This window comes from Semicossyphus pulcher, unplaced genomic scaffold, assembly GCF_022749685.1.
Source record: "Semicossyphus pulcher isolate SPU_LCO1_2020_fin unplaced genomic scaffold, fSemPul1.0.p SCAF_20, whole genome shotgun sequence".
Classification (NCBI taxonomy): Eukaryota; Metazoa; Chordata; class Actinopteri; order Labriformes; family Labridae; genus Semicossyphus; species Semicossyphus pulcher.
The window spans coordinates 5,227,421-5,252,113 of NW_027211694.1; the positions used below are offsets into that span (position 1 = coordinate 5,227,421).

General features: G+C 40.2%; 3 protein-coding genes across 3 annotated transcripts in view; 2 read left to right on the forward strand and 1 right to left on the reverse strand.

The window, feature by feature from the left end:
* The first annotated feature begins 791 nt into the window (after positions 1 to 791).
* myf6 (myogenic factor 6) lies at positions 792 to 3,366 on the forward strand. The gene is made up of 3 exons (XM_069671013.1): positions 792 to 1,307; positions 1,717 to 1,810; positions 3,065 to 3,366. Exons 1-3 carry the CDS (start codon positions 792 to 794, stop codon positions 3,172 to 3,174), a joined length of 720 nt encoding a protein of 239 aa, XP_069527114.1. The 3' UTR covers positions 3,175 to 3,366.
* Positions 3,367 to 8,970: 5,604 nt separating this feature from the next.
* Positions 8,971 to 11,062, forward strand: myf5 (myogenic factor 5). Its single transcript, XM_069671108.1, has 3 exons — positions 8,971 to 9,465; positions 10,356 to 10,428; positions 10,584 to 11,062. Exons 1-3 carry the CDS (start codon positions 9,025 to 9,027, stop codon positions 10,781 to 10,783), a joined length of 714 nt encoding a protein of 237 aa, XP_069527209.1. The 5' UTR covers positions 8,971 to 9,024; the 3' UTR covers positions 10,784 to 11,062.
* A 6,001-nt stretch (positions 11,063 to 17,063) lies between these two features.
* The window catches only part of lin7a (lin-7 homolog A (C. elegans)), a 41,042-nt gene continuing 33,412 nt past the window's right edge, over positions 17,064 to 24,693 (reverse strand). Inside the window, exons 4-6 of the mRNA XM_069670996.1 lie at positions 22,649 to 22,858; positions 21,922 to 22,137; positions 17,064 to 17,909 (exon numbers count right to left, since the gene is read on the reverse strand). Of these exons, the coding sequence (XP_069527097.1) occupies positions 21,922 to 22,137; positions 22,649 to 22,858 (426 nt within the window). The 3' untranslated portion in view covers positions 17,064 to 17,909. The remainder of the gene's footprint in view (positions 17,910 to 21,921; positions 22,138 to 22,648; positions 22,859 to 24,693) is intronic.

Here is a 24,693-nt window from a genome sequence, read left to right on the forward strand (position 1 = left end):
GCCTACGTTATTAAGTTTAAATCATGCTTGATTAGTTGTTCATAAATGAGGTATGGATGTGCTAATGTCGATAAAGACAACCTTTGGGTGGACATGGTTGTCAAAACTCTCTTTGGTTGATGTCTGCCCTTGTCTGCTTTGCCCGACAGCTATAGTCCAGGGAACTAGCTTCAGGGCATCTGAATTAAAATGTAGCCGAATTATCACCAACTCATTTATGATTGTGACAACATACTTAGCATAATAAAACGCTGGACACCCATTCACTTTTATGTACAAAATCCAACACATAGTGCAGCAAGCATTATGAGCTTATGCTGCAGAAGGACTTCAGGCATAACCCAACCAAAATATGCTCTTTCACGCAACATACCACTGAGCTTCAATCGATTAGGATAAATATATAAACCCATATTTAATGTTTCACATTCAGTTTTGCCCTGTAACTTTAGAGCAACACCATCATGTCTTTCACTTTCCTTTCTCAGTGGCAGCACTAAAACATCTCAATTTTGTCCGGATGCAGATATTTAAAGCACCTGTCGTGAAACCTGAGGTGACATTTCAATAGCTTCTGGAGCTCTTAATGTATACGTGTGTATGTACATTTCCTAGTCAGTTGGGTTGTAAAGAGCCATTGAAAAAAAAAAAAGATGGTTGATGCAGTGTGGCAGCCAAAGTGTTGGATAGAGTTTCACATTCTATATATAATCCTGGTGACTTGTGTCCCTGCTGCTCTGTTTAAATGCCACTCAGTCCCACTGTCAAAACAGAGCGAGGGGCGCCACAATATGATGGACCTTTTTGAGACCAACACTTATCTTTTTAATGATTTGCGTTATTTGGAAGAAGGGGATCATGGACCACTGCAGCACCTGGACATGGCGGGGGTGTCTCCACTTTACAACGGCAATGACAGCCCGCTGAATGAGGATAATATTCCGTCCGAGACCGGGGGCGAGAGCAGCGGGGAGGAGCATGTCCTAGCGCCCCCGGGTCTCCGCGCGCACTGCGAGGGCCAGTGCCTCATGTGGGCCTGCAAGATCTGCAAGAGGAAGTCAGCGCCCACGGACAGACGCAAGGCCGCCACGCTGAGGGAGAGGAGGAGGCTGAAGAAGATCAACGAGGCCTTCGACGCGCTGAAGAGGAAGACGGTGGCCAACCCCAACCAGCGGCTACCCAAAGTGGAGATTTTACGCAGCGCCATAAGCTACATCGAGAGGCTGCAGGAGCTGCTGCAGACGCTGGACGAGCAGGAGAAGACGCAAAACGGATCATCACACAACTTTGACGCCAAAGAACACGGTGTAAGCTGTCACTGGACACCGCACGTGTTCCCATGATATTCCTTGAGAGTATTTTGTGTCCCTGTGGTATTTAGATGACTTTATAATGATTAAAGATAACCATATGATGTCATTTTATTCCCTTTATATCAGTAACACCAACAGAATAAACATAACAGTGTCTGGGGTTCTTTTAATTACATAATGATATCTCAGGGACACTTTGATTACAGTTGGAACTAACAGTGTGATTTTCATTAAGGTTGCTATTGATTTTAATTTTGGCCACTTTAAATCCTTTTTCTGTTGAGAGTCTTCCAATAATATTCTTGTTTTTTAACTAATTTATGTGCCTTATTACCTCAGTAAATAATGATCAAACATACTTATGTTTTGACTAAACATGTATTGATACCATATTGTGTCACAGGTGTCCGGTCATGAGTACCACTGGAAAAAGTCCTCAGAGTCCTGGCCGACCTCTGCTGATCATTCCACTGCAGCCATGATGAACCAGAGAGACGGTACAACTGTCAAACTTCACTTACACTCTAAATAAAACACAGTGTTCTTTTATGACTCATGAGTCCAGCCCAGGGTGGAAAGCTAAAATGCTCCTATGGCGCACTGCTGTGTTTCAGGTTGCAAGTCTTATAAATGAGGAAGTACGACAAGTTGTTAGCATTTAACCGATTGTAAATCGATTTCAGCAACTAAAAAGGCAAAGGGAAACTTTAGAGTGACAGAGTGCTATATTTCAGTGTAAAACAACATATTTATAACCCATTAGCTGAGGTTGGCTAACAGCTAATGTTAGCATTCAAACAATTTTTAGCTAACATCACCATTTTATCTTATACAAGGAAGAAAGTGGTTGAATGCTAAAGTTAGCTGATAGCTGATTGTAGCTAAAGAGTTATCAAATATGTTGTTTTACATTGAAATATGGCACACTGTCCCTTAAGAATACAGCTAACATTAGCCTTCAACCACTTCCAAGCTAACGTTTTTGTTAGCTGGTTCCTGATAAGATAGGAAAGGTTTAAATTTCTAGCTAACACTAATGTTAGCTAGGGAGTGTTTGAACGCTAATGTTACCTGTTAGCCGACTGTAGCTAATGAGTTATCAAATTTGTTATTTTACATGAAATATGGCACTCTGTCTCTTAAGGATACAGCTAACATTAGCCTTCAACCACTTCCTAGCTAACGTTATATTTTTCTAGTACATGATAGGAAAATAAGGTTTAAATTTTTAGCTAGCAGTAATGTTAGCTAGGGAGATTATAAATGCTAATGTTATCTGTTAGCCGACCGTAGCGAAAGAGTCATCAAATATGTTGTTTTACATTTAAATAAAGCACATTGTCCCTCAAGAATACAGCTAATGTTAGCCTTGACCACTTCCTAGTTTACGTTATAGTTTGCTGGTACATCAAGGAAGTTTAAATATATAGCTAGCAGTAATGTTAGCTAGGGAGTGGTTGAATGCTAATGTTAGCTGTTGTCTTAACATAGATAATGGGTTGTCACATAGCCTATCTTGTTTTACCCTGAAATGTCACCCAATGCCCCTCCAGATTTGCCCTCCATTGTTTTTATTAGTTTTTGTACAGTTATGAAGCTGTGAAACAAATTAAGCAGCTTGTTACCTGGAACAAACCTGTAAAGCATTACAACAGTATTTAAGATTCCCACACTGCATGTGGCATCAGAGCAGAATGGTCACCATTTGAATTTGCTGAATAAAAAGTACATTCATTTGCCTTCATTTTCAGGAACCAGCGAGTCGACTGGGTCCTCCAGCCTCCTGCGTCTCTCCTCCATCGTGGACAGCATCACCAACGACGACAAGATCAACTTAAGGGAGGACGTGTCAGAAAACTGAAATAACCAAATTTCCAATAATTATCTCAAAATTATTTCCACTACTTTCAGCCTTTCTGGCTTCCGTTTGTCTTCATTTGCACAGCAGGAGCAACAAATTTGTACATATTTTATAAGAATGTGATGTTTATTTTATATTCAGACGCAAACCTACTGTACAAAAAAGCTAATATTGTATTTAAATATTTGTACATAACTGACCAAGAGAATAAATTGCTACTTTTGCAGTCTAAACAACTGTTTTCATTATTCTTAAAGGGCACGCTGGAAAATTAGCACAAATTGAGGCATAAAACACCTCCGGTGTCAACAACGTTCAATTCATGCCTTAATCCTCTGGAAATAAGGCTTGAAATATTTAGAATAGATATGATATTAAAGTTGAGCGCATCATAAAGCATTCACAAAACATCTGAGCAAGAATATCATAGTTAGCTGTTAGCAAAAACATGCAAGGTTGGCTGTGAATGCTAACTAAGTCAAGGTTCCTTTTCTTTGTTATGAAAGCTAACTAGCATTAGCTAGTGCTATATTACAACAAAATAAACTCCCCCCGACCGGCAAAACTCCCCAGCCAAATATGCCAACTGCAGTTGACACTCATCACCCGCCGCTATCAATACTTAGCTAGCAGATAATGCTAACGCTAGTGTTAACAGCTAAATAGCTGCCTTGTGACCTTTTTTTATGTAAAGCTTATTGAATTAGTTTCATTATAAACATCTGAACACCACGCCCAATTCAGTCAAGTTGCCTTAAATACCAAGAGAATTTGGATTAAAAATAATAGAAGCTAACTTTTATGTAGCCTTCATTACACCATATATTAGACTGCGCGTGTTTTCACTCACACCTCAGGAACCAAGAGTTTAACCTTATTTAGCTTGCTCAGCCTCTCACAGTGTCTCAGTTTTTCCACCCAAAAAGTGAAAAACACCTCTACCAGTTCAACATCGACCACTTCCCCCAGCATTCACGCTTATTAGAAGTCCATAAAATCTGTTTAAACTGCCCTGGAATCGTCCGCTAACAGCCAGGCTGCTTCTCTTTGTTCCAAGCACTGATCCCACAACAGTAACTCGAGTCCTCTCCACACACAGCGTGCCTCCCCTCCCCTCCACTCTCCCCTCATATGATCGGACACGGAAACTTGGGTATTCGGCCTGAGTGCAAAGCCTGTTGGATGATGAAGTTATGTGAGTCATTAGGTCTGAATTTATCAGCGCTTGCTTCAGCAAAGTGTTTACATGCAGGCTATGAAAGCGTGTGACGTGATGCTAACGGTATGTAAATCCATCGAGGCTTGTTTGCGGTGTATTGACAGGACTTGGGGGGCTTGTTTGTTGATGATGATGGGGTGTGCTGGTCTCCTTTAGATCTTGGAGTCTTGGTTGACCTTTGGGAGTCTGCTTCATCTCTCAGGCCTGCACGCACACATATGTGTCTATTCAAATGTGTCAGGTTTATCGGAAGCTAATGACCCCAATTGAACATCCAGCAAAATGTTGGAGAATAAGCCACATTTACTTTACTGCACTTTTAAGCACAAATCTGAGGTACTTACCGACTGAACATGCTACTTTTTGTTGGCTTTATTACACTTTCCTCCTCCATAACAGTTTCTAACTCATAAAAAAGACCCGAGGGAAGGTTTCACACCGTAAAGTTTGAAGGTCACCCTATTTTCTGTTTTATTTTATGTCTAAAAAGACTGTTTTCTAAATCCTAAACGCACGACTTCACAGAAAGTGAAGGACATGGCTTCTTGTTTCTCCACTGAGCTGTATAAAAACAACCAGTAATCCACGCCTCTTTTCAACAGAGCCGTTCATATCTTTGACCAAATATCCTGAAACCAAGCGGAAACATAATATCCTGAAACCGTAATGTGATTTTAATGGGCTCCTGCTCGCTCGCTCCATCTGATAAGCAGCGTTACTGCACTACTTTCTGCAGCTCCAGGGGTATCTGCTAATTGAACGCCTGTTTGGTAATGACTTCATTTTAGCAAAAACAGCAACAACTACAATTTGTGCCAGAAAAATAAGTGTTATTACCGTGGGTTTTAATAGTTTGTTCACATATATATTATAAAGCTTCTTTTTGTTCTATAAGAAGAGCTGTGTCTTATTTAAGCACCTCTTGCAGCCCTGACTCTCCCTTCTCCAGCTTCACAGGGATTTTGGTGTTACTGATGACACCATATAATTCTCATTTGGCTGTGAAGGCAGTGTTTTAAAAGTCAGAGCCGATGAAAGGTGAGCCGGAGGGCTGAATGCTCGGATTTATCCAGACTTTTTCTTGAATATCCTGCGAGGAAAAGGATTCACCGCAGAGATGTCTGGCTGCGCACCTCCGTCTGCTCGCTGCCAAACAAATGCTGTTGCCACTCAAAATGTTCGTTCTTGAGGGAACTTTAAAAATTGACTTTGGTACGGAGTCATAAAAGTGTTGTTAAAGGAATAAATCTGTAAAAAAAAAAACACACATGAAAATATAGAGAGAATTAATAAAAGAATAAATAAGAAAATATAATTTATTATTACTTTTTATTAACTTATTTATATATTTTAAATAAACACATTTATTCTTTTCAAACATATAAATAAGAATATTCCTGTGTATATGTGTAATTAATTTGATATATTTGTTTTATTAAATATACCATCTATTTTTTGGGCCAAGCTGTCAATCAACTAGCTGTGGGCGGGTCTTCCTGCACAGGCCGAGAAGTAATTTAATTTAATTTTACTTTTTAGATAAACAAATTGAATCATTTCATGCATATGAATAAATAAATACATCTTCATATATTTGTTTTATTAAATATATTATTATCTATAAGCTGTCAATCAAGTGGCTGTGGGCGGGTCTTCCTGCACAGGCTGAGAAGTATTTATGTGTTCTAATTTGTCCTTAGAATTAATTATTAAAAATACTTTTTTGTTCTTGTATTTTTTTCTCTTTATATTTAAAAATACATTTTCTTATTTTCTGTAAATACAAATTATTTTTCTTGGCTCTCCTTTGACTCCATACTTTTGCATTTTATGTTGCGGAAAAAATATATTAAACAAAAAACAATTTAATTTTTTAAATTAAACTTTATTAACTGATTTTCCTTGAATACAATTTTTTATGAGTATGGAGAAAATCTAACTTTAATTTCACCAACCGTATTTTTGAAGTAAAAATATACAAAAGTATTTTAATACAATTAAACACGGGCTTTGATTTCACTTAGAGAGGGATGTTCTTAAGCAGGAATGTAAGCGATAAATCGCGTCTGTCAGGGGGGCTTGTGTTGCACCAAACAAGCAGCATATTAAGTCAAAGCGCGAGGCCGTTTAGAAGAAATAAGGTTTTCAGACGTGAGGGAGATGGACATAAAGGCTCACCCCTGCCCTTCACTTAACTCTGCCTCTGACCCTTGAGAACAACACAAAAGCAAACTCAGGCTTTTCCCCAGAGACCAGCCGTGCGCGCGGATCACAGCGCCGACCTGTGCGTAAAAACCACTCCAACACAACCACGTGCTGCGCTAATCTACCTCCAGCCTCAATGAGCTATCTGTTGATACCAGGTTTTCTCATTGTCGACGCTGTTCTCAGCGCAAACAGCCTTTGATCTTCTCAGCAGCTACAAGCGCAGCGCAGCCGATGTCTTCTTCAGCTGTGCCTAATCCAAACTCTGACGGCAATTCAGAGGCAGCAGGTACTGGTGTTTTCTTAGGTGCGCGCTGTTCCCAGAGAAGGGGGCTCGCCAAACGCTTTGACACATTGTGAGAAATATCCGCATTGTATCCTTGTAAGCTGTCAACAACATAATTACCTAAACTGCTCAGGGTCGAGCTGCAGAAAGTCCTCGTTCAGGCTGACAAACTGCTTCTTCTGGAAGAGAACAAATCAGCAGTTTGAGATGTCACTTTATTTTGTCGGAACAACAGCTTACAAAACAGAAAAAGGCTGATCTGTCTACTTAACAAAGATAATTACATCTTTAGAGGGTTTGATTTCCACTGTAACAGTGTCAAATATCAAATCGCTCTAGTTTTACTTGTACATTTTATGCTTTATGCATTTCTGCACTTTAAACAACTATCCTCACTGCTTAAAGCCACTAAAGTTCTCTACTTTGCATTATAATAGCCAGAGGCTGAATCTCTCTACTCAATAAAAAAGCTATCATGTAATAAAAGGCCCATAACATATATGCAGATAGTTGGATTTGCACTGTATAAATTGCATAATATACAATCACTTTATTTTCACTTGTGTTTTCATCCGTGGAACAAAAATAAAAGTCTAGCTGTGATTTTTGCTCTTTGCTTTCCTGCTGGCTTAAAGCCACTAATATCAAACACTTTAATAGAAACTAATACACCATGTCTTCTGTTGCCAGGCAGAATCTCTCTACCAAATGAAGACAATAACATTAACAAAAGTCTAAAACATCTAGATAGGTTGATTTGTACTGTAAGAATGTAAAATATCCTAATAAAAGAGGAAGAAATAAAAGTAAAGCTGAGATTTCTGCACTGTAAAAAACGTCTCATTCATGTATTAATTTGATCTTTGAAAAATCTTTTATTTTATTTCTTGTTTTATCGTCTACTGCTGTCAATTTCTGTTTTTATCTACCGCCTGTTTGCTCTTTTGTGAAGGACTTTGGGCTGCATGCTTCATGTGTGAAAGGTGCTATATAAATAAAGCTGAGTTAGAATCTTGAATAGAATCTACTGCACCATAATGACCATGTGTTGCGAGGCAGCATGTCTCTGCTAAGTGAAGAAAATACGTTTATATAAAAAGTCTAACTCATCTTGATGGTTTGATTTGCACTGTAAAACACGCTAAATAAGTATTTTTACACATATTTGCACACAAAATAAAAGATTTCTTCACTGTAAACAACCTACTTCGTTTCTTGCAGCCGCTTACCCTTGAAAAGAAGCCCCTGCACCACAATGACCATCTGTTCTGTGCTGAATTGACGCACTTGTCTTGTGTCAATAACTTTTAATGGTTAAAATTTGGCCCTCTGAGGCAGAATGGTGCAGGGAATTGCGCAGTGGTGTCAGTTGTGTAATTACTGCTTTTAATGAGCTCGGGCAAACAGGGATCCCCTCATTCGCAGCACCTTCACTGATGATCTCGAGGTGTTTAGAGGGGGCTTACCACTGTAATGCGAATTCGCAGGGCTTGAAATGTTACACCTTCCTTTGCAGCTGGGCTGCATCTGCAACGCTGCTGTCTGCGGCGTAAAAATCGGCCCGCATACTCCTACAAGTGGTCGCCCTCTTGTTCTGCAGTTTGACCAAACAAAACGCACTCTCTTTAATATTTATGTCTTCATATTTAAGTGTCACTTCACTGTCAGGCTGCATGCCAGGAGGCCGGATGGAGATAAATCAAGCAAAATTAACTGCTTATGACTGAAACGGGTCATGTGGTGCTTAAAGCTGCTAATGTTCACCCACACTCCTGAAACATTCCCAAACATCGTATTCATCATGGCCTTGTAGGAGGAAGGTTGTTGGAAGGAGAAAAGTGGTGATGAGTAGGAAAACACCAGTAAGTGCAGATGTGGGAAACTCTGCAGGGTACTGGGGGGTGAGATGGGGCAGGGAGGGAGCTGAGCTAACCCCAGCCTGCCTTCTGGCTGGGCCAATGGGCCATGGTAATTAGATCTGGCCAATGTGGGCCCTGGGCTCTGGCCTGGGGGCATATAAGGGGGGCCCCGGGGCAACAGACCCCTCATATCACTCAGAGGTCTCCTCTCTCTCAACCCCACTCCTTCCTTCCTCTGCGCCCATCTTTCCTTCCATTCCAACTCCTCTCTTCAACCAGCAATGGACTTCTCACCGTCCCAGGTCTACTACGACGCTTCGTCTCCGGACAGCCTGGAGTTCGGCTCCGGCATGGAGCTCGCCGGCTCTGACGAGGACGAACACGTCAGGGTCCCCGGAGCCCCTCACCAGCCTGGACACTGCCTCCAATGGGCCTGCAAAGCCTGCAAGCGCAAGTCCAACTTTGTGGATCGCAGACGGGCCGCCACCATGCGAGAGCGCCGGAGGCTGAAGAAAGTCAACCACGCGTTCGAGGCTTTGAGGCGCTGCACCTCGGCCAACCCCAGCCAACGGCTTCCAAAGGTGGAGATCCTGCGCAACGCCATCCAGTACATCGAGAGCCTTCAGGATCTGCTACGAGAGCAGGTGGAGAACTACTACGGCCTACCTGGAGAGAGCAGCTCGGAGCCCGGGAGCCCACTGTCCAACTGCTCGGACGGCATGGTAAGATCCACATCTTCAGACTCTTCTTGCAAACATCTGCTTCCCAAGAGTCTTTCTTTGCTGAGAGGAGAAACCTCACCTTTCGACCGAAGTATCTCCAGAACCTTTCAGTTAAACTAAAGAAAAGTTCAAATTTCTCATTGTTTTATTTCAAACTACAGCCTGGATTTCCAATATGAAAAACCTATTAATCAAATAAGCTTGTCTTGCCCCAGGACCTCAATTACCCTGCTTCCCCATGCATGTCATACCCTCCTGTAATTCTTTAATGCAAACATCTATTCCGCAGTCTTACATGTGTCTCTGCCCTCTGTGTTCGACGCTTGTTATTACCAGTCAGGATGAATTAACTGTTCTCAACATCAGTCTGAAGGTGACGGCGTATCCGCTAATACAAAAGAACTTATAATGCTCGATGCGGTAATGGCTTTCCCACCACCGGACACTTTATAGCCCCCTAATAAACCAAACTAAATCCACCTTGCTGAAGTCTGGCAGGCGAAACCGGGGCGCGTTTCTGCATTCCATCCTGACTGCATGTTCTGCACCGCTGCCAGGATTTTCTGCAGATTTACTCAGAGAAAGTGTCATCTTGCACAAACTGGTGTTGCTTCCACTGATACAATCGATTGGCCACGCTCGGAGCGGAGCGGGCAGGGGAAGGGGAGCGCACACTGCCACTTCGGCTTTAAGGTGCATGTGAAATAAAGAAGGCCCATAACTTTGGAATTCAGGATTTATTGGCCTGTCGAGAATTTCATGAAGGGCATTGGTTGCTTTTGCACGTTTGCTTCCTCCTTTCCCGTATGTATTTATCAAAACATGTAGTTTTTTTACAGTGCAGTTTTTCAAGAATTCAAGGTTAAATTTGATTTTTTGTCTCTTTGCAGGTGGACAGCAACAGTCCAGTGTGGCAGCAGCTGAATGCAAACTACAGCAGCAGTTATTCGTATGCAAAGAATGGTAAGACCTTTGGACAGTTACAGCAGCTTGATGTGAAAATGACGTGCATATGTGCCAAGATTACACTGTAAAAATTTAAATGGTTTTATTTAATTTTTGTCCATCCATACTTTTTCTGCTTGCAACTAAACCCTGATTGATCTTTCTTTTTTCAGACGGTTTGGGCGAGAAGTCAGTCGGAGCCTCCAGCCTGGAGTGCCTCTCCAGCATCGTGGACCGCCTGTCCTCCGTAGAGTCCAGCTGCGGCCCGGCGGCTATGAGAGAAATGGCATCCACCTTCTCCCCCGGCAGCTCCGACTCGCAGCCCTGCACGCCGGAGAGCCCTGGTAACAGGCCCGTCTACCACGTCCTGTGAGGGACAATTTGTCCCGGATTTATTGCCGCCAAACAGCAGCTGCAGCGAGAAGAGATAAGAACTTTCTTTGTGCGCAAAAGGAGACTCGGCTGTTTCTGAGGACGCGCAGCTTTTATTTTGTACATGAGATTGTAAATATGTAATGTAAATGCCCATTTATTCTATACATGCTATTATACCCGATGAGACATATTTAATTCTGACAGTTAATGTTGCATTATTCCAACATGAGGTGGTATTTAAGCAGCTTTAATTTCGTACTTTTCATGTTGTCGTGAACATTAAATCTTTCACTGTTTTGTACAAAAGTTTGAGCTCTTTGTGTTTTCTTCTTCTGTTTCCTTAAGTCTTTTTAAGCAGGAAGGAAGTTAACTAAAATACTGAAGTAATGAACTAATGCAAACAAAAACTGTATCATCCTGTCAGCAGGGAAGTCAGCTTATAAATAGAGAAAAACATTTGCTGAAATAGTGAAAACAGGAACTTAAATGCTCTCTCTGGGCGGTGTTATTCACACTACTTAATATGAAGTCAAAAAAAGTGCAAAAAAACCACAAAAAACTGCTGAAGTTCCCACTTTAATTTATCAATTTCACTCATTTTTTTAGGGGGAAAAACAGGCCTGATTCGTTATGTAGCACAGTACATACTAGTAAAAGCTGTTGCATCATTATAACGCTGCTGCATCTTAGTTTACAGACTTTTTTAAGGCTAATTTATCCAAAATGCATCAACTTATTTTAATGCAACAGCTAAAATAATCAGATGAGCATGCAAAGGAAGGTGGTTTTATTATAATTAAAAGGGACACTCACATAACATGTGACAAGACTGTGTGCACGCAGGGCTGCTGCAGGACAGTCCAGACTGTCTGCAGCTAACAAGGTGTGGAGATCACATTTAGAAACCTTATAAAGGTCAGCTAACTATTAATCATCCCACACTGCTGTAATCGCTCATGCAGCCTGCTGCGTATGAGTCGGTGCAGCAGTCAGAAAGTGGGTTTAATCACTTTTTGTTTTTGCATCAAAGTGAGAAAATAAACTCCAACAACGACTGAGAGCAAAGGTTTGAAATAAAATACAAACAAACAGTGTCGGGCGACTTTGATCACATTTTAGTGCCTCTTTGTACTTTTGATGTGCCCGGTTGGAGTGTGTTTGGGGGCAGGCAGAAGTGTGTGTGTGTACCTGTTTGTTCTTCCCTTCCAAATGTGAGTCATCATTAACACCTTAGATTATAGCATCAACACCAGAGTGCAGAACAAATGGCCTCTAATTTGTGCTGAGGGGGGAGGGGGCTACGTGTGTGTTATACTGCATTAGATAGATAGATAGATAGATAGATAGACTTAATTACATTTCTCTCTCACTATTGTTCTTCTGTGTGCTATTATGTACCGGCCCTTTAAATTCCAAACAAAGGAAAACAGTTTCATATATTTCTTTGCTCAATATATCACCATGTAGCTCTGTTCCTCATCATTGTATGCAAATCTAATAAAAGCAATTCTACTGTTGCTTTTTCTGTAGAGCAGAGATGGAAAACACTCTTAAGATTAAGTTGCAATATGTTGAAGCACTAACAAGTAAACGTCTTGCATTCAAAATGTTTCTAAATGTATTTTAAGTTGAAGTACAAGTGCTTATTTTTGCAGGCAGAATTCCTCCTGACAACACTGTATTATTATTATTATTGCTTACTCTACGGCAGCATTTTTAAGTGCTGACTCGTCAAACAGTGAGAATAAAAATGAGTTATTTTATAATCAATTTAATTAAGTGCACCCAGCTGAACAAATGTGGCTTAAAACATCACTTCTGCAATAAATCCTGCCTTTGTGAAGCTTATAATATTCAATTTCATACTTCTAAAGGTCACTTTAGTTACTGGAGCATGCATGTTCAATAAATCCAATGGAGTAAAAATGTTTCTCCCTGAAGTGTAATGGATTAAAAGCATAAATGAAAAATGTTATTTAAAGTAAAAGTGCAGCAGAACCCCCCGATAATGTTCCATTTCTGACGAGTAAAAATGCTCAAAATGTTAATGAGGTTTGGCATGGCAACAGGGTAGTTGCCAATGTGTGCAGTGTCGAATCATTTGCATTCAAATAAAACTTCAGATTGAATTCATCTATCGGACAGGAGAGAGGCTCTGGGAGTTTGAACACTGGTTGTGGGCAAGTAGCACCAGATCTCTGCTGTGTTTGTATCCCTCTGTTAAACACTGTGAGCATTCCAGCAGCGGCTTCTGTTTCACCAAACTCCACGGCTGCGTGTCGCTACAAATGTCACTCATGTCATTTTCCATGTCTGCACTTTTGGTTATTGATTCATGAATGCCTCACTCACTGTGAGACTAAACTACAAGGTCACATGAAGGTCGTTGAGTTTGATTCTGAAATGAGGGGAAAACTGGAAGATAATTTTTAAATTAGATTTTCCTCACAAATAATTTAAATGTGAATCCTGAAAAAGAATAAACATTATTAATAAATCGACCCTGCTGTAGCTCAACTCAAAGGCAGCCATTCCTGCAGTACTCAGTGTCACCACAAGGGGGTGCTGTTTCTTCCATTTCCCATGTTGACTCTCAAATTTAGTTTCTGTTTGGATTTTCTTGATCAATATAAATAAGTAGGTGTAAACCCCAAGGAGATATTTATACTCACTTAGTAATAAACCCAACATTGTGTCCCTTTGATTGTTTTTTCTCGCATATGAGTGGAATCGCTGATCTTATAATGAATCTTTGACGGGTGTCTTTGGAGAACTAAATCTGCCCTGTGGCAAAAACTGTCATGTCGTACAGCTGTTTCAGCAAAGAGCTGCAGAGGCAGAAATGGAAGTGATATAATGATGTCTGAGCTCTTAAGTTGGTGTTGTAGCTAAAGGTCAATGTCTCTAAAGAGAGTCTGATTGCAGCTCTAGCTGGGAAGCTACCATGCTTATTAGTTTGAAAAGTATTGTTAAGTTCTGTGTAAAGTATTACCAGAAAAGGTGAATCAAAAGTTAAGTAAAAATGATGTTAAGATTGGACAACTTTATATTAAAGACATGACAGCATGATGATATCACTTTCAAAGGCATCACAGTTTGCTATTTTCAGGGCACAGAGGTGTAGACAGAAGTGTTTTCACACCTTTAACATATAACAGAACGTGTTAATTAGAGAACATGATGGGAACATGTAAGTAAAGTTTAATTTCAGCTCCAGCATATCAGAATAAATCTGTCTTTATCATTAAAGTCTAACACTGTAGTTGCAACGTGGTTACTATATTTGTTCCTGAGAAGGTGTTACATTCAAACTGCTGGTGATGGATTTGTCACCTGCATTAACGTCACCTTCTCTGTTGAGGTTTGTCACTTCAGGTTTTTGGTCATTTGCTGTAGAATTTTCTGGAGAACAGCTCTGACAGGGTTTTCTTTATTACATGAAACACCCTGTACAACACGCTGAAGATATCACTCCTCAGTGCTTCTACTGTCACGGTGTGAGTTCAATACCCTCCACTTGCAGGAGTCTCTTTATTAGTTTAAGTGCCTGCTCTTTGTATTGAGCTTACAAAAGGCCATTGACTTTCTGCTCGAGGTCTTAAAACCTGGACGAGTCCTCAGAGGGACATCAGAACACCAGGTTTAATCACACCACCTTCAGCAGCTGCTCTGAGATCGATCAGGACGGCATCAGTGACAATCTGTTCCTCATTTAGGCCTATCCTACAGACTACAGTATGACATACACAACGTGCAGTAATTATTCAGTATAGGCACCTGACTGGTATTTTTATTACCTAAATGGAATTTTATATCCTACAATTTAAAACATACACATATTGAGTGATTACTGGAGGAATCATGTACTGAATATGTACCTATCCAGCTTCATATAGCTATATGCCTACCTATATCTAGCCTAATATCTACCAACTAATAGCTAGCTTTACACCTAGCTACATATTGCGAGATATTAACCTAAACCTACCCATTGCTAGCTATATAGCCTACCTATCTATAGCTAACTTTATAAGTGCCTTCCTTAAGAAAGCTATATATAGCCTACCTGTTGCGCTTTATACCTGCCTAGCTATAGCTACCTTTATACATGTTTAAAAGCTAACTGTATACCTGCGTATCATAGCTAGATTTATATGTTTACCTAACTAAGCTAGCTTAACACCTTCAGCTATAGATAGGTACCTATAGCTAACTTTATAACTGCCTTCAATGCTTTATATTGGCCTATAGTTAGCTTTATTCCTGCATACTTTTAGCTGGCGTTATATCTGTTTATCAAATCAAGTTAGCTGAACACCCGTCTACCTATAGCTAGCCATATAACTATAGCTACATATAGCTAACTTTATAACTGCCTTCAATACATGCTTTATATTTACCTATAGTTAGCTTTATTCCTACATACCTTTAGCTAGCTTTATATCTGTTTATCTAATCAAGTTAGCTTAACACCTGTCTACCTATAACTAGCCATAAACCTATATAGCTACCTATAGCTAACTTTATAACTGCCTTCAATACATGCCTTTAACTTATCTATCTATAGGTAGATTTATATTTGTTTACCAACCTATAGCTAGCTATACATGTATGCCTACTTATTCTTAACTTTATACCTCATATCTTTTGCCAGTTAAACCTTTTAATAGTTAGCTTTACACTTGAAAATGTAAATCTTTATAACTGTTGACCTACATATAGCTAGCTTGTACCTGCCTACCTATAGCTAGCATTTTATCTGCCAAGCTATAGCTAGCTTATTACCAAGATAGCTACCTATAACTCAGTCTTGTTGTTGAACACACTGTTAAATTATATTAAATTTGTCAATTGTACTGTTTTGGGCCTTGAATTTTGCTAGCATAATGTTAGCTTTCTGCCTCATAGCTTAGCTAAAAGTTGGTCATTGTTCAGAGTCTGACAAATGACTTGAGATGTATGGCTGGAGTTGAGACTGCTCATTCTATAAACAGATATCTGCATATATTATTAAAAGAACTACATCAAGCTTAATAACATAGCCATGGGGTCTGAGGTTGCTTTTTCAATCAATGTGTCCCTTCTCATTTGTTCTACACTTGAACTGTTTAAATACAGCTTGAACAACAAACGCCTACAGGCTCCTCATTCATATGCATACATCTGTTTACGGACACTAACAAAAGGATGCTATAAAGGCATGTGTGGGATGTAAAGGAAGGGTCAACAAGGCTTTCACTGTACACAAGCACATAGATTTATTTATACAAATATAGTATGTATAACAATTGCATATCAACAGTTTCTTTTTTTTTAATCTTTACGATAAGTACAGGACCATCAGCTTCAAAAATGTCAATTAAGAAAGAGTACCTGTGATTTAAAGATACAAAAAGGGATCTGTTGTGTTGAGATGTTCCGCTTGTAGAGTGTAGTGAGGGACAAAAACCGTAAAACCCTGAGCACAGAGGTGACCTGTAGTCATGTGACCTCTGTGCTAACAGGTCATTTAGGAGATCCATTATGCATGTAGAAGAATTTTGGTCTGCTGGTCTTGTGCAATTGGATGTAATGTTAGTCTGAAATAATCCTCATTTTCCGATAAATCCATGATGCAATTCTACAGAAATAATCAGCAAGAATTTCAACTTCATTTCAGCTTTTTCATTCTTAACATGCAGCGCCTGGATGATCTCTCCTTTAGCATACAGGAAGTGATGCGTTCATATGAGTTTTTCTGAGATAAATAGAAGAAGAAACAGCGGAAAACAAAGAAAAAGAGCGCAACCTACAGAAAGAGAACAGAAAACACAACATCGCATCAGAGAGACAGAAAAGAAGTGATCTCTGGGAAGCAACACAAATCAGAACAAGGAGCGCTTAGCACCAAAGATGGAGGTGATAGAGAAATTAATACACACCTGTTGGATTACCTTTAACTCTGCTATAGGGTCGGTAGAGAGAAAGGTTCTCGTACAGGTACAGAGGGAAAAATGATTGTCGAAACAAACGCGGTGGACGGATCTACATGTGTAGCTGTGGTACAATGAATAGAGCTTAAATAATAATAAAAGAATACATAATATTTAAAAGGAATAATAAAACTTTATGTTAAATATCTGATCTCATAGACTATAAAATAGACAAATCTGGAATATAAATAATTCTGCCGTATTTGGATTTAATTCTGTTCATATGAAACTGGTGACATTCTGTTCGTGTCGGGAATAGGACGCAGTTTCCGAGGGCGGGTTTGTTAAAACTCTTCATAACATATATTTTCTAGATAAATCTCAGCTGGGTGTAGCGTAAAAAGTCTGTAAATAATCGCAGTTATTGCACATTAATTGTTCGTGCCACCTGTAAATCAATAATCTCTTAAAATGGCACATAGCATGTGGACACAGAAGCTGCCTTACAGTACATAAGACCCATTTTGTTTACAATGTTTTACACGTGATGCCATGAAATCTGCATGAATCCGATTGTGAATTTAGTGAGTGAGATGTAGAAACGGAACAATGTGTGTTATTGCTAAACCTACAAGATACAAAAATCTCTCCTGCTACAATATAGAAGGTAAAAAAGAGTTCACGTTTATCCAAAAACAGGACGCACACAAAAAAAGAAACTTAAGGTCATTCATACAGAGACACAAGCACCAGTTGAGGAATCAATAGAAACACCACTGTACAAATGATATCTATGGCAAAAAAAAAATGGATGTCGGTAAGCGATCAAAAAATGGACGAACTGTAAACAAAACAACAAACACAAGAGAGGGGGAGTTTCAGTAAGAGTCACAACCAGGGAGAACAACTTAGAAAAGGGAAGTTAAAATGGCCGACGTTCAGTGCTAAACTCCCTCGTTCTTGTTCTTCAAAGCACCAGTTTCAGGACAAACGGCTCTCTGTGTTTTTGCTCAGTAATCGGTGGTACACTGGAAGGGAGAGAGTGAGTCAAAGAGTCTTCTACTTGTTGGTTTTCCTCCACGACGGAGAGAGAGATACAGAGAGAGAGAGAGAGAGAGAGAGATTCCTCGTGGATCCTCCACACACGTAGATGGTCTTTGAGATCCACCTTTTTTTTCCTCTCGTCTTCACTTCTTCTTCTTTTGGAACAACCTGCAGATCACAACAAAATGAGACACATACTGAGAGCAGTGCCTCGGAGCTCACTGACAGCTCTGACAGAGCAACACTGATGTTTTTTCCCAGTGAAATCAAAGCTCTGTCTGTATAAGACCGTCCAATCGCTGAAGGAGGATCTCTCTGCATCAATCGCAGATGTGCCCTCACCTGGCTGGAGAGGATTGAATTCGAAGGGTTTGAATAGGGCTCTGTGAATTCCTGGAAATATTTAGGAGAGACTTTTAATTTGATGGGAATAAACCAGGCATTATAAATTCCTCTAAAATCCTGTGTGGTTTAAGCAGAAACTTTTACTTTGAAAAGCATTAAGAAGGCATTATATATTCCTGTCAAATCCTGCGTGGTTTAAGCAGAAACTTTTAATTTGGAGAGCATGAACAAGGCTTAATAAATTCCTGGAAAATCCTGAAACAAATGACCAGACTTTTAATTTGAAGGGTAGACTTGGAGCATTAGAAGTCCCTGTGAAACTGTATGCGGAATTAGCAGAGACTTTTAATTTGAATTTGTTTATTACCAGGGCGTCGTACATTCCTGTAGAACCAATTTGGATTAAGCAAAAACTTTTATTTTGAAGGGTGTGAAGAAGGCATATTACATTCGTGTAAAATCCTGTATGGATTTAGCAGAGACTTTTAATTTGAAGTGTATTTCCACGGTATCATAAATCCCTGTTTCAACCAATAAGGATTTAGCAAAAACTTTTATTTTGAAGGGTATGAACAGGGCATTATAAACTAGCAGACTTTTAATTTGAAATATACATGACGTTCTATATAAAAGTCTTGTTTTTCATGGTGAGTAGAGGTCGTTAACTTTCTCTTGTAAGGGAAGGTTGTGTTGTTTCAACAGGAAGTAAAGCAACAAATGTATTTTATTAACTGTATGTTTACCACTTCCTGTAACATCACTTCCTGTTTTGGCTCTTGACTTTTCCATGAGAAGGTAAGCGCTTTCTTAGCTGTGTTTTCTTTTGATTTTCCTGTTAAATGTGTGACATGAAGTTACTTTGTACAAAGTTTGGAGCTAAAGTTTTATTCACATTCATTCATAAATCTGCTAATTAGAGGAGAAGTCTGTTGCGTGTGTGGCAGGGCTGCTGTGTTGCTAGCAAAATTGTGTTGAGTGTTCTGCATCTGGTGAGTCAGTTTAGAGAGCATTTATGTAAAGACAGACCCTGCTGATGATTTGTTTTGGCTACAATCATAAGAGGGTTATGTTGACGCCACTCTTTGTCTTTCAATACAATGCTGAAACAACACTGAGCTATACCAGGCTACACAGGCTAAGTTGGAAATACATGTACAGAAATGTTTACAATATTTACAAGCAGCGTCTAATGAAAAAGGGGTCTACTTGCAGTGTGTATTGTGATACACCTCCATTAGAACAGGTAATTGCCTTTTAAAATAAGATATTAACTCTCAGAATAAATATTTCTTACATTTATGCTGCACGAAACAGCGCATATTACATAATATATTATATTACATACACTTTAAAATGAAATAAAAAAGTGTATAAAAATAATAAACTTAAAAAAATAAGGCATTATCTCTCCGGGGAAGTATGTCTTAAATATATTTATGCTGCAAAACTCAGCGCTGAGATGCACCAACTCTAAAAAATTAATAGAAAAGCTAATTTAAAAATGTATGTTTACTTGCAGCTTATAATGGAAACTTACAAAGGGTCAAGCAGATGTTTCCTGCAATGTTTTATTTTGAAAATACCTCCATTAGAAGAGATATTACTCTTTAAAAAATAAGACTCTCAGAGGAGGTATTTGTTTTTACATAGATTTATCCTGTTACATCTGCTTGTATAATGCTGGCTCTTGTGTTTGTGTGTGGCACACAGAGAAAGACAGAGAGACAGTGGGAGAGTCGAGACACAGAGGGATGAATCCCAGGCAAACCAGTGGCTTATGTTTCATTCCTGCCTGCTTGTGCGTGTCACTTGGTCAGCCGCCTCTTGGCCGCCGAAGCAAATCTCTGCGGTCAGCATGCTGGTATTGATAAAACATGATCCCTGCTCAGTTTCCTGTCTGAGGCTCCACCACAACACACTGTTACAAGCCCCTAAATACCTTCCCAAGCTGCTCTGTGCCAAGTGCAAGACAAGAGATACGCTTGGGGGATTTAGGCTTCAAACAGGCAGTGCCACAGAGATCTTGGACGCATGCCCGCCTCCTATACGTCAGGGAAATGCTTCAATAACTTGAGAAGTCTGGGCAGAATTAACCGTGGTGTGATATGATTCAGTCTGATTAGTGTCTGAAAAGTTTCTTCTTGCTTTAAAGTTGAGCTTTTTCCGCACGGTGAAAGTTTGCTTCAGTGTGACGGGGAGTGCAGAGCCTTGTTCTAAATTTGGATTGTAAAAATATTGTCATAAGCAGAGGTATGTAGACCTTCCAGCAAGAAGCAGCATCACAAGCTGTATCTACTTACCAACGTACCTGCAGAGCACGAGCCTCAGATGTAATCGGTTTTAAGCTTGAATAATTTACAGGCCGCACCACAGAATCAGAACACAACGGAAGAGGTAATGCTTGCACAGAGGATACGAGGACGCTAAGTATATGAGGCTTCATGCTGGGATGTGAATACTGCTGCCCGCTCACGAGCCAATAAGAAGTGGTTGCATTGCAAAGCAGAGCATGGGGAATAAAGCTTAAAAGAAGAGTTTAGCCTGCAAACATGTTGCCTCTTTTATCTTTATTTCTTTGATGTAAGTATAAAAAAAGGGACTTTACAGTTTTAGCAACTGAAAATGGTTCATACTTGCACTTATGTTTAATTTGCAAAGAGTATAAAAGTGCTTATATTCAATTAAGTAAAAGAAAAGACTAAATTAGATTAAATAAAATGAATATAATCACAAATGGTGTAAACTCATAAATAAATAAAAAGTCAAAGAGAGTCTAAAGTCTTTTTTGCAGCAAAAAAAAACTTTCTTAACCTTGAAACTGAAATGGCCTGGAGGTCTAAATCTGAGACTTTGCACATGCCCATGAGGAAAATAATAAAAGCTAACTCTGTATTTGTGCGTCTGCTTTCTTCATCTTCTTTCTCTGCATGATAGTCCTAAAATAACCTAATATTTTGATCCAAAACAAAGGCGTGTTGAAGCTCAAAGATAAACTGTTCTCATCCAAACCTGACCTAAGTCCACCTCAGGCTCAGCAGCCCAGACTGGGACACTAAGCCACCACAAAACAATAAAGCAAAATATGAACTTTTTTGTGAACTTTATTTTCAGTCGGTGAGTAAATATAGGTGGTAAAGGAATAGTTTGACATTTTTGGAAATAACCCTTTTTTCTTTCTTGCTGGGAGTCTGCTGAAAAGATTGATACCTTACTTGAATCATTTTGCTAAATAAGAAGCTACAGTTGAAAGACAGTTAGCTTAGCATAATGACTGGAAGAAGGGGCTCTCTAGCAGGGCCTTGTTTGGATTAATGGATTTACAGGGTTGCTGTGTCTTTTTCATGGCAATCAAAGACAATATCCCCCAAAATCCTTTGCTTTTATGTCAACGTTTCTGGACAGAGCTTGTTTTTTCTTCTGCTCTCTGTCTTTATGCTAAGTTGAGCTAACAGCCTTCTGACTGTGGCGCCATGTTAAGCATCCTGAGTGCTATCGATCTTTTAATCCTACTCTCAGCTGGAAAGCATATTAGCATATATATTTCCTAAAATGTTAAGTATTCCTTAAAAGAAGCAGGTATGTGACTGGTTTTAGGATTTCTGGTTTAAACCCCAGAGAGGCTGTGAAAATGGGAAGCAGAAAATGTGGGGAAATTACATTATTCTGCAGCTGAAACCAGTAAACTAAACTCTTTGCAACTTAGGCAAGTGCACTGAGCTGTATGAAGCGCCAATTAAAACTTGGAATTGGCTCATCATCCTCTTCTTACACATTGTTTACCTCATGCTCCTCGGCTTCTGCCCCCCCTCACCCTTAAAGCAATGAAGCGCCTCACCTACGACATGTGGTTCTGCTGAGAGGTCAGGTTCTGCTGTTGCTGCTGCTGCATGAGGAGCTGCTGCTGCTGGCGCCGCCGGGCCGTGCGGAGCTTCTCAAAGCGGGCCTCCATCTCCTCCAGCACTTTGGGGGTGTAGCGAACCACCAGCTTCACGCTGTCCTTGGCCGCCTTCAGCAGCTCCACCGCTTTCTCGTGGTGCTCGCCTTCCACGCTCTGGAAACAGATAGAGAGTGGACTTTTAAAGGAAGCTGATTTGAATATATCTCTAAAAATAGTAACCCATCCTCCAGTTTTAATATCCTGTTATATTAAATGTAAACAAGCTGTTGGAGCTGCTGCTCCTTGCTCAAGACATTTGCAGCACTCTGATCTCAATCATTCCTCTGATTGTTGACTCATATGTCAAACTACAAATCAAGCACGGATCCATTTTGTGCGAAGCTGCGGAAATATTTCAATTATGGAAGCCGGCATAAATAATGAATCAGTGCAGAAAGCTTATCTATGCAAACCCTCCAATCAATACATGGAGTCTCTCTTCTCATCTAAGACACTCTTCCTCCCAAGTAATCAAACACGGCAGCTTGGTCAGTGGCCCAACACGTCAAAATATGAAGCTGTAGGTATCCTTCTAGCGTTATTTCTAGAAGCTGTCCTCTAGCTTAGTCTTACTGCTATTTTAAAAGTCTTTGCTGAATCGAAATGTAAGTCTGGTTGGACATACCACTCCATTGACGGACAGTAGCTGATCCCCTCGCTTCAGGCCGCCATGCCTCTCGGCCACGCCTCCGGGGATGATGCGGGAGATGTAGATCGGTGAGTTCTGCTCCTTGCCGCCCATCACATTGAAGCCCAGCCCTTCCTCCGTCTTGGGTAGCTCCACCACCCGCGGGTGGGAGTGACCTTCGCTGGCTGCGAAGGCTGCGACTGTAGCCTGAAGGAAGAGAAGCAAGATGGGGGAATAGATTACAAAAAAAGGCTTTCAACTAACTTTAACTTCTTTTAGGGGTATAATTGCTGTCAGCTTCTATTTATACTGCGTAGCACGGGGGATGGGTTGAATTAGTTTAAACCTAGAAAAAGAAGATTAAAAGTTTAAGTGCGTCGCTCAGGAAGGTCAAAAACTTCCATGCTTAAATATCTTCTTCTTTGTCGTGAGATAACAGGCTTTATGGGAAATGTAGTCATTAATCAAACCCCTAACATCATATGAAAAGCTCAAAATCGTATGGACACCAAACTTTTGTTCACAGTTAAATACCACTTTCAAAATAGGGAATGTTTGGCCATCATAAAAACGGAATAAATTGTCTTTGATCCAAGGTCCGGTGGTGATCACAGCCCAGTTTTAATCAATGGGGAGAGAGCTGAACAGGTAACAGCATCCAGGTACTGAGGTATTCCCTTTGATTCTCTCAAACAATGGCCTAATCAAGCTTGTTCACGAAGCAGTCAGCATTTGCATTTTCTGCAAGAGTCAGGCTCAGGATTCATAGAGAGGGACAAAATGCAGCATGTTATTTATTGTTGGTGTGTATGTTCTTGTGTTTATAGATCTGTGTGTAATACTGCATATTAATTGTGATTTGGTTGTACATGTGTGTTGCTACATCTTACATGTTCATGTCCTGGATGCCCGAGACAAAATTCTTCTCAAGGCAATGAAGTAGTGTAGTAGAAGTGATGACCAGAAACAGATTGTATGGAGACTTTGAGGCAGGGGTGGCCAACCCAGGTCCTGGAGAGTTACCTTCCTGCATGTTTTAGGTTTGTCAATAGTCTAACACACCTGATTTGAATGATCTGCTCGTTATCAACCAACTGAAGCTTCTCAGGGGATTGATAATGAGCAAAACATTCAAATCAGGTATGTTAGAGTGCGGAGAAACCTAAAACATGCAGGAAGGTAGCTCTCCAGGAGCAGGGTTGGCCACCCCTGCTTTGAAGGATTGAGACCAAGTTGAGACCAAGACCAAGGCATGCCAAGGCCGAGTCAAGACCAAGACCAAGACAGGCAAAGGCAGAGTCCTGACCAAGACCAAGACCAAGACCAAGACAAGCAAAGGCAGAGTCTTGACCAAGACCAAGACCAAGGCAGGCCAAGGCCGAGTGATGGCCAAGGCCAAGGCCAAGGCCAAGGCCAAGTCAAGACCAAGTCCAGACCAGCGTAAGTCTGACACTCCATGACACCAAACAAAAAGTTGAACAATGTGCAAACCAATGCACTGTTCAAATTGCTCTAAAAGGTCCACTTTACCATAAAAACACCCACAGAACACTTGTTAAAATCCCTCTTCATTGATCTCTTTCATCGGCATATAATGTGGCCTGTAAGTCAAGTTATTTTTTATATTTGAAGTGAACATTTTCAGACAATACACAGGAAACTTGGTGATATCCATCCAGTTGTGGTCTTGCTTGATCTTGTAATGAATCCCAAGTCTTGTTTGCTTGAGACCGAGACCAGACCAAGTAAAAAGGCAGTAGATTCAAAGAGGAGACCTTCAGAAAGTGGTCCTGGGACAGATCTCGAGACCAAGACTGATCTCAAGAACTCCGACGATAAAGGTTTATTTAATCTAATCTGACTTGCCTTTGCCTGCCAAATGTTTAAGGCCAATGATGGATCTGTGCCTTACTCCGAGTTCTCAACACATCTTGACCTTGTTAAACTGTCCCATACACCGCTACCATTTGGAAACATGTTTTGTTGGATCTTAACCTACCACAGAATTCATTTGGACCTGCATTATCAATGGCTAACCAGGG

Coding starts and splice junctions, on each gene's coding strand:
- myf6 (XM_069671013.1), top strand. CDS start 792: ATGATGGACCTTTTTGAGACCAACACTTATCTTTTTAATGATTTGCGT. Junction 1,308..1,716: donor TTGACGCCAAAGAACACGGT/GTAAGCTGTCAC, acceptor ATTGTGTCACAG/GTGTCCGGTCATGAGTACCA. Junction 1,811..3,064: donor CATGATGAACCAGAGAGACG/GTACAACTGTCA, acceptor CTTCATTTTCAG/GAACCAGCGAGTCGACTGGG.
- myf5 (XM_069671108.1), top strand. CDS start 9,025: ATGGACTTCTCACCGTCCCAGGTCTACTACGACGCTTCGTCTCCGGAC. Junction 9,466..10,355: donor CCAACTGCTCGGACGGCATG/GTAAGATCCACA, acceptor GTCTCTTTGCAG/GTGGACAGCAACAGTCCAGT. Junction 10,429..10,583: donor TTATTCGTATGCAAAGAATG/GTAAGACCTTTG, acceptor TTCTTTTTTCAG/ACGGTTTGGGCGAGAAGTCA.